At 40.0% G+C, this 9,212-nt stretch overlaps 1 protein-coding gene across 1 annotated transcript; it reads left to right on the top strand.

Annotated features, from left to right (window-relative positions):
• Window positions 1–5,463: 5,463 nt before the first annotated feature.
• LOC115682381 (cytochrome b6-f complex iron-sulfur subunit, chloroplastic-like) lies at window positions 5,464–8,028 on the top strand. The gene is made up of 5 exons (XM_030606593.2): window positions 5,464–5,623; window positions 5,723–5,967; window positions 6,980–7,097; window positions 7,230–7,412; window positions 7,757–8,028. Exons 1-5 carry the CDS (start codon window positions 5,585–5,587, stop codon window positions 7,856–7,858), a joined length of 687 nt encoding a protein of 228 aa, XP_030462453.1. The 5' UTR covers window positions 5,464–5,584; the 3' UTR covers window positions 7,859–8,028.
• The last annotated feature ends 1,184 nt before the right edge of the window (window positions 8,029–9,212 follow it).

Here is a 9,212-nt window from a genome sequence, read left to right as displayed (position 1 = left end):
ATTGAAAAGGTTCGTGTACCTAAAAATGTGATAAAAACCCGCAATTTGTATCAATAAATCGATGCGAAGTCATGAAAGGAAGAATCATCACGTTTCGTATTGATTTACCTTCACGAAGAACGCTTTTGTTACATTTGACGAGTGCTCACTGCCTTCAAGAATTGTGCATCGAGGAACTACGGACATTCCCCGTCGTAGTCTCAAAGCTAATCTTGTGCACTTACTTATGCTCTTAGCAACCATCAAAAATTTTCCAATCTAGAAGACTATAACAACAGGGAGTTGTGTCGAGATTTCATGACTAAACGGTGTAATAATATAGAAATAGGCCATGGATGGAGGTCATGGTAGTTTCGAGGGATCACGGGGGGGCTCGAGCGAGCTAAAACAATAGGATGTGAATTCGAGAACCTTGGACAAGAACAAAACAATCGCAAGAATAGATATGAGAATCAAATTATACATAATCTGCTGAGCTAGTGGGTGCCACGATTTGTGCTCTTGTCTCTCGTCCTCTCGTATCATTCCAAGTTGTTGATTATCGTCAAATTGTTAAGCTATCAAACACAGAACATGTGATGATGTACGTCGAGCATGACTTTCAGCAGAAATTATTCACTCACATGGTCTTCTACAGTTCTACTTACTCCTTTGACCTTCGCGCTTTTTTTACTCGAAGCAGCCATACATGGGTTTCAGTTTCTACTTGTCCCCATTTGGTCCTTGACTTGAAAAGGATCTTACCCCTTTTTCTTCACCAGCACAGTAAGTAACCACGTAAAACGAAGAGGACAGTGCAGAAACAATAATGCAAAACCCATGGATTTGCTATAGAACCATGGCATAATGCATATGTGCATGGCGAATGCATCTACATGTACACATCAACATGCACTCTGACACTTGGACCCTCTGTTTCAAAATCATGCTGGAGCATGATTAGTCAGTCCTTGGCGGCTCAATACTGCGGGTATCAGGACAAAGATTTGGAGCCATGTGTGTATCATTGGCCTCAAACTATGCGACTCTACAGAGCAAGCTTGTCCCTTTGTCCAACTAATTAGATCTACGAACGAACATGGTCCTCCCAAGTTGGATTATTAACGTGGTGCTTCTGACGTTTGGCCATGAAAGAAAATGAAGTTAGATCGACTCATTCATTTGTTAAGCAGAACCAACATAGCTGGTGATTGTTTCTGTGAACATTTGAATGTGCACGAGGGTTTGCTTCTCCATTGGATTCTATCTCGGTAGTGGGTCAATCTGAGTAGACAAGTGAGGATAAAATAATGAAGCCGTGGATCCAATAGACGGTAAATTACAAAAACTGGGAAGATCTGATGGAGGGACAAAAGCTACGGATAGCAGAAGGAGCCAAACAGCTTTTACAAAAGGGTTTTGTTAGCAACTCTTTTTGAGCAGTTACTAAACACCGGCACAAAGAAAAAATTGTGATTTCCGATGCACCGTCTTTCTCGTGTCGTGTTTAATTTGTGTATTGAAAATGAAAAAAAAATTTCCTCATTAAGCATACTTAACAAGTATTCTCAAAGCACTCGTTAATAAGATTTTTGGCGGAATGTGATTATTTTTATGTTATGATTTTGAAATGCCCTCGAGAAACGTTCCAATATTTTTTTGTAAGGGTGTTTGATTCTATTCAACCTTTCATCTGTCTCGTAACCCTCCAATCTTCCTATTCCCAGGAAACACTTTCTTTTCTTTACTTTGTTTATGTTTACTTTTCTCTTTGGGACTTTTTTATGCCGTTGGTTGAGTGTCTTATTCTCTAACACCATGGCAATTGGCAAATTGGATTCGCTTTCTAGGCATTGATGCAAAGAAAAAACAATTGCTCTTTATGATTATCATGTTCTATTCTTAAAAAACACTCGCAATTCATTTCAAATTAGTCGTGTAGGTTTCAACCAAGATCAGTACCTTATCCTATCAACACTAACACAACCATGCGAACTCCACATTTTATGCAATGATATCCTAAGTTATTATCATTTATGATCGCGTTAATCAGCATTTTCGGTGCACTTATTAAACATGTTTAATAGGGAGATATCCAACTTCAAAGTGATAATCGTGCATTCACGTCACAAGGACAGTCATATGCATTTAAAAATTTTAATTTTCTCTATTTGATTGCTTAACAAGTGTTTCGAGAACACTTTTTAACAAAAGAGTAACAATATAATGATCGTTGTACACTTTGAGCAGGGCATACTCTGTTCGGCATTACTCATAAATGTCATAGTTTTTTATAATAATACACATCAAATAATAAGATCATCTGCCCCCATCAATAAGTAACCTTTTCATTCGCATAGAAAGCTGGAAACCAGTGCTGTCACAGATTAGTCTGCCTTTGTATCACAACTTTACAAGGATACAAGTCAAGTCAACAAGACTACACTGTAGAGAGAGAGTGCACGCGGTGGGGGAAACGGAGAAGGGGACAAAGGATGATGATTGAGTCCAAGTTCTCACGCCATAGTCCCCATGCAGATGGACACCATGATTATTACCTAATATGTATGCAGCCCAAGTCTCCAAAGGAATGCACGAAAACATAGAATATAAAGAAAAATAAAGAAACAAAAGACAGTGATCGAGTGGACCTGCTTCTAATTTCCCAAGTGGAGACGAAAAATCAATGAGCCCTACACCCAATTATTATCTCCTTTGGACGGCTTTCGCAGGCTGTCCTCTCCCTCTATCTCGGATTCTATTCCCACTCGAGATAAAATTCACTTTTGGGCCAAAGTGTTGTGCCTCCGTGTGACATGACAATGAGTCAAGGTCGCGCGAGTGAATTAATCTTTGGGATTTAAGAAGGAATTGTGTATGGATAAAGCTTAATTATCACAGTAGATCGGCAAAAAAATGTTTATTTTAGCTAATCATTGACATTCCATCTCGATATCGCCATCAGACTCCACGCTCGTAGCTCTGAAGGCTGATAAGCACGTCTTACAAACGATCTAAAGAGGAGGCCCATTTACTCATCCTAGGGAAAGAAAGAAATGTTGGCACATTCAGAACCGATATGCTTCGTTGCCCTAACAAAATGTTATGTCTGTCCTCGTTCATCTCTTGTGATTGTTTCTTCCAATAATTTGAGCTAAAGGGGATGCACGGTGGGGTTCTTCCCTTTGGTATTCCTAGTTCTTGCACTGGCAATTGGCAGGCAAGAGAGTGGCTAAAGTTTTCCATATCATCATGTTAGGATCCCTTTTTCTGGCTAAATGCCCACTTTACTTTATCATTGCCTTTTTCCAAACAATGTGGATTTGACTGTTTCGAGTGGAAACTAAACTAAGGTCCAATCTAGTCATACGCGAGATGTTTGCACATTTTAATGAGGGCCTGAACATGACAATGGCGACGATGAGGAGGAGGAAGAGATATATTTTGGGGAGTTGGGTTGTGAGAAGGTAATCTAACATAAGACATTGTTCAATTTATGAGTCGCGATAGTGTGTAGGAACGTGAAGTTAGCGGCTCAATATGCTAAAACATTCCAAAAAGTTCACTTTATTGGTCCAAATTATAGGAATGATTGCCCTAAACTCAATTGATGAAGAAATTATCTCAAAACATTAATATTCATGTCAAGGCAAAGTCAATATATCAAAGCTACAAAATCATTCAGCAACCGCTCTAAAGACACTCTGAAATGCTGCTAGCACTTCAATATAATCATCGAGGTGCATTATGGTTTCTTGTAGGTCTTAGCCCCAATTCTTCTGAAAACCTTTCAACCAGGTATCGTCCTAGAGATCTTTGGTTCCTAGCAAATGGAAAACTCCAGCCCAGGATTCACCAAAAAGGTGCAGATTTGCAAATGAAGAATCGATGTGAAAGCCCATTCCCATTTTGCTGTACTCAGTTTTGTGGAGGCTTTTGCTTTTAGAGACCAGCAATTTTGGAGTAGGTGGAATGGCCATGGCCAAGAAATTCAGCCATCTTTTGTGACAACCAACCTTTTTCATCAGCAAAATTTCGCCTCCATTCCACCCGCCATAGAATAGACAAATCTCGGTCATTGTAGATCTCGTGTGGATCTTGCCTCATCCAATAGCTAAGATAACGAATTGCGAGTTACACATAGACCTATCAAACGGGTGGATCAGGTCGAATTTGGGTCAAGTCGAAAAATGGTCCGACTCAAATATGCCCATTTAACCCGTTTTGACCCATTTTCATGCAATGCAAATCTAGTGACTCGTACCCGGTTCATATTACTAAAACGTTTTCATATTTCACCTAATTTAGGAAAACTCATTCTCAAACTGAGGTAAGAGTGCGGAACGAGTGAGCGCGATATCAAGTAAAGGCGAGAGAGAATGAAAAAAGAGTCATAAAAGTGAGTTTGGTCTAAATAAGTTGTAAACCCATTTATGATCTATTTAACTAACCTATATAGCAACTTGACCCATCATATGTACATTAAGAAATGGGCCTAAGACTCATTTTGACTGTTCTAGCTACACACAATGAAAATCAAATCCCGTTGAAAGTGGTTGTGGAATGTCGAAACATTGATATAGTGCCACGGGAATGTTTTCCTTTACCTCGGGATAATTTTGTAAGTTGTTTTGTTCACATAGTAAATAAGTGCTATACTTGAATGAGGCAGAAAAATAAACATTATATTTTTGTCAATTACTACCATAATCTTTTATTTTCATCAGCTGCATGCCTGCAATTCGGACCATCGTCTAAAACATCTTTCTATGCAAATTACAGTTTTCCCGACGTTTTTACTACATTATTTTCTCAATAGTCGTGAACCCGCACATCGCGTGAGATTTGCAATGAGTAAATGTTCTCTTATTTATCTTCATGTAGCAAGGTTCATTTAAAAGAGTAAACCTAATTCCAATGTGAGAGCCCATTTACAATGTTTAACTTTTTCACGATCGAATTGGATTTTGCGACTTCAACTACTTTCTCATCTTCTGACACAAATACTCTAAGTGAGTAGATTCATGTAGGTTACGTGCAATGCTTTTAGATATATAATTGATCTTTTGTTATATATAAATGAATAACGAGCCGTCATTCAATTCAATGAATATTTTCTCATGTTGAGTCATCGAAGAAATAGAGCTTTCACCCCAACTTATATAGCTTCTACTTTGCGGTATAGAATCCAGAAAGCCATTAATTAAGATTGCTTCAATCTAATGAAAAGTTCAAGTCACAATCAAGAATAATAATTCATAAATCTCACTAATTTAAGATCAGTGACTAAAATATGAAACCTATACACTATATTTAGGCATTAAGCCACACATTTATCTTTTCTAGAACAGTTGATAATAGCTCAAAATTCCGAAAAATCAATTGATGTATTTATAATGATCATTTTTTCTCTCAGATTTTATTGAACCGGCTAAAGCAGGACCCCGGCCGAAATGGAGGGAATTTTTGTGGCAACCGTGCGCCACTTTTGCCTTATCTACTGACTGTTACCAGTTGTGGTCGTTATTACATCCTAAAAACCGACCAGCCAACCCTCCTACAGTCGTCGCAAAGCCGAAGGTCAAGCTCTTCCAACTCTCCCGCCATGGCAAGCACCTTCATTTCCCCAGCAAACCCTTCACAGGTACTGATTCTGTACCCCTCTTAGCCTTTATCTTCCTGGGTTTTTCCCCTTTTTATGCAATAAGGCGAAGTGGAAAAGAAAGCTCCATTCTTTGTGCAGCTATGCTCTTCGAAGAGCGACGTCCTCTCTGCATCGCCCAAGGCCTTCACGAGAACCACCCACCAGTTGGCGGTGGTTAGAGAGATGGGGATGAAAGTGAAGTGCCAGGCAACGAGTGTGCCTGCTGACGACCGAGTGCCCGACATGGAGAAGAGGCAGCTCTTGAATCTGCTGCTTCTGGGCACTCTCTCTCTCCCCACCGCTGGCATGCTAGTCCCCTACGCCTCCTTCTTTGTCCCTCCTGGGTTAGTATAGTTCTCTCCTTTTCTTTTCCCTTTCTTTCTCGTGAAGGAACTTACAAGTTTATTGTTGTTATTTCTTCTTGTGAGGGTTCTTCACTGGGTTTGTGTTAGTGATTTGATCGATGTTTTGGAAATGGGGTTTTGTGGCTTTTTTTCTTTTTTTGCTGCTTAAGTGTTTGTACTGGAACGAGTGACGTGAATTTCGGTTTGATGTTAGAGTAAATCCTGCATGCCCATTTCTGCGTTATTTCTGGACCTTAATATCTCTAGGAATGGGTCGCTGTTACACCACCGATTAGGCTAAAGAATCTGAAATTAGAGAGGCCTTGTCAGAGGTTTAACACATCGGAAGGGTGAAATCTTCGTTAACTCGTGTGTTTGGAGAGTGCAAGTAAAGTTATTTCTGGAGAAAGCAGGTCTTGATGAATAATTTGTAATTTTCTGCCTCCTGCTTTCTCGTGTGGGCTGCTCTATGAGCATCTTTCCCAACTCTTTTGGCTTGTATTGACGAACCATTCTGCATCATAAGTTTCCTAACAAAGTAGCTTATCTTCATATGGTAGCAGGAACGAACTCTATCTTACTACACAGGTGATGGAAAGAGCCTGAAAAATTGGAGTTTGTCACTATATATTGCTCCTAAGAGGATCGGGTAGTTCTTATAGAACCTATTGGTGAAAAGAACATAGAGGTTTTTGGGCTAACCAGAGCAATAAATCAATCCAACAATCTATTCTTAACAAAAAATGTCGCGGAATGTTCATAGTGCTGATTTTGTGTATGCTTCATTTATTTCAAAACTGCCTGCCTTGTATTAATTGTATTTTCTTGTCTTATGAATTTGTATTGGCCCAAAATTTCTTTCTTAAACTGCAATCATCTTCCTTAAAAATCCTAGAACATCAGAGATCAACCTATGCAATTGGGCAAGCATCGTGTGAACCCCTACCCTTCGCAACACTTATAATATATTAGTATGGTTCTCTGATGTAATCTGGATGACTACATCCTACAGAACAGGAGGTGCAGGCAGTGGAACAATTGCAAAGGATGCCATTGGAAATGATGTCGTTGCTGCTCAATGGCTAAAGGACCATGGTCCTGGGGACCGGACTCTCACTCAGGGATTGAGGGTAAGTTTCTAATTAAAAGTCGTACAGTTATGCTAGCAGCAGTTAAAACCTGCATCATGTTGGCTGAGCCTGGAGAGATCATAAGGTTATTTGATGAACTGGAACAGACTCTGAATTGATATTTGTACCCAGGGAGATCCCACTTACCTTGTTGTGGAGAAAGACAGGACTCTTGCAACGTATGGAATCAATGCCGTATGCACTCATCTGGGATGCGTGGTTCCATGGAATACAGCTGAGAACAAGTTCATCTGCCCCTGCCATGGTTCCCAGTACAATGACAAAGGCACGGTTGTGAGGGGACCTGCTCCTTTGGTAAGTAAATAACCCCTCTAATTTCTTCCAATTACTATCAGTGCATGTGTAGATGCAATCGGACATATATACGATTACATTACACAGACATCAGTATTCTCCTTTTGTGTTAGGTGTCACTGTGACGCATTTTGTTTTGTCCTGCGGATATGATTTTCATGTGTCGGGCAGCCTGAAACTGTAAAAATGAACTTAAATCCTAGCAAATTATAGAACAAGTGAGAACACCATGTAATGCAACTTCATTGAGATCCATGGGCAGTTTGAGATTCGTAGCACAAGTCCCTCAATTATCTTTGAAGACAGTTTCCACTTGCATTGACTAACATTCTCCATTGAAACAGTCCTTGGCATTGGCTCATTGCGACATAGATGATGGGAAAGTAGTGTTTGTACCCTGGACCGAAACAGATTTCAGAACTGGGGATGCTCCATGGTGGGCTTGAGCTTCCTCTCTCAGGTTCGAGCTGTATTATCCCTTAGATGACACTATCCACCGAAGCGAGTTTGTATGTCTGTCGACTAATATCATTCACAATGTATGTATCTTGTAAAAACGGCTGAATGCTGCAACGACCATCAAACTATTTAGCATAATATCCTCTTTCATGTACAATACATGTTTCTTTGATAATAACTGTTAACACATATTCAGAACAGAGTTTCACTTGCAGCCAGAAACCCATGTCGCCTGAGGTGTCCTAGATCTTTTACTGATGTTACTCTTTACCGGTATTTGAACACATTGACTGGTTGAAGATGGTCTCTCCTACTACTCTGTATGCACCGAACTCCCTTCATGCACTCATGCAAATGAGAGTGTGCGTCTGTGCACGCTCACTCGTGCGCACCTGCCTATGTGCGTGCGCGAGAAAGCGAGAGAGAGAGAGAGAGAGAGAGAGAGAGAGAGAGAGAGAGAGAGAGAGAGAGAGAGAACGGGGGGTCGGGCAGGTGGCTCTGTTGGGTCAGGGTCGGGAAAGCCAAAGGATGCTTCTTTTTCCTCTCACGTGGCCTTTTCCCAAGTGTCCTGAACGTGGCATTTCGCTCTCTTTGGTCTCTTGACATTTGAAAGCCAATGCATGCGCAAGAGCTGTCTTGACAGAAAGCCCCTATATGCCGTGGACTCCCAGCTCATTTACAATCCTTTACACATAAAAGCAGAGCCGATGTAGTCCATTTAATCAGTCATGGTTGAACAACTACAAATCTCCATCAATGCAAGAGACTCCTGACATTGCAGGACTTTGCTGTTATCTCAAGTTGCCAAATGTTGCATCACAAGCAAAACCAAAAACACTCCCAAACCTTCAAAAATAACACGTTCATAAATGCATTAGATTCTCTTCTGTCCCTTTGCAACACCTCCTTTTGCCCTCTATTTGTATGCTTTCCTTTTGCTTCCTACCATCTTTCTCTTTGTGAAGAATTTGAGAAATGGAAGAAAGGAGAAGGAAAACTATAGTTGAAGATACGTGAACTTCTATTCATCAGATTATGCAGAGAAACTTCATACAGAACTTCATCTGAGAGCATTTTTCTCTCTTGTGTATCTCGCTGTTTATATTGTTCATACAGCTACAAATAACACTCAAGTTTACAGCTCATATACCAGAAAATACAACTGAACAACTAAACTAACAGAAGAAACAAATCTAACTAAACTAACAGAAGAAACAAATCTGTACAACTGAACTAACAGAACTGAAAAACAGAATGTCAACTACTCTGTTTTTCCTTAGTTCTAAGAATAGAAATCAGTTATGCAGAACATTGTTGATACGTATAGAAGACTTGAGCTTC

Source organism: Syzygium oleosum, unplaced genomic scaffold (genome assembly GCF_021117445.2).
Source record: "Syzygium oleosum isolate NSW1041296 unplaced genomic scaffold, Sole_v2.1 Sole_v2.23, whole genome shotgun sequence".
Lineage (NCBI taxonomy): Eukaryota > Viridiplantae > Streptophyta > Magnoliopsida > Myrtales > Myrtaceae > Syzygium > Syzygium oleosum.
The sequence above is the reverse complement of the archived record's forward strand: the minus strand, read 5'-3'. Positions and strand labels throughout refer to the sequence as shown.

Coding starts and splice junctions, on each gene's coding strand:
- LOC115682381 (XM_030606593.2), top strand. CDS start 5,585: ATGGCAAGCACCTTCATTTCCCCAGCAAACCCTTCACAG. Junction 5,968..6,979: donor TCCTTCTTTGTCCCTCCTGG/GTTAGTATAGTT, acceptor TACATCCTACAG/AACAGGAGGTGCAGGCAGTG. Junction 7,098..7,229: donor CTCTCACTCAGGGATTGAGG/GTAAGTTTCTAA, acceptor ATTTGTACCCAG/GGAGATCCCACTTACCTTGT.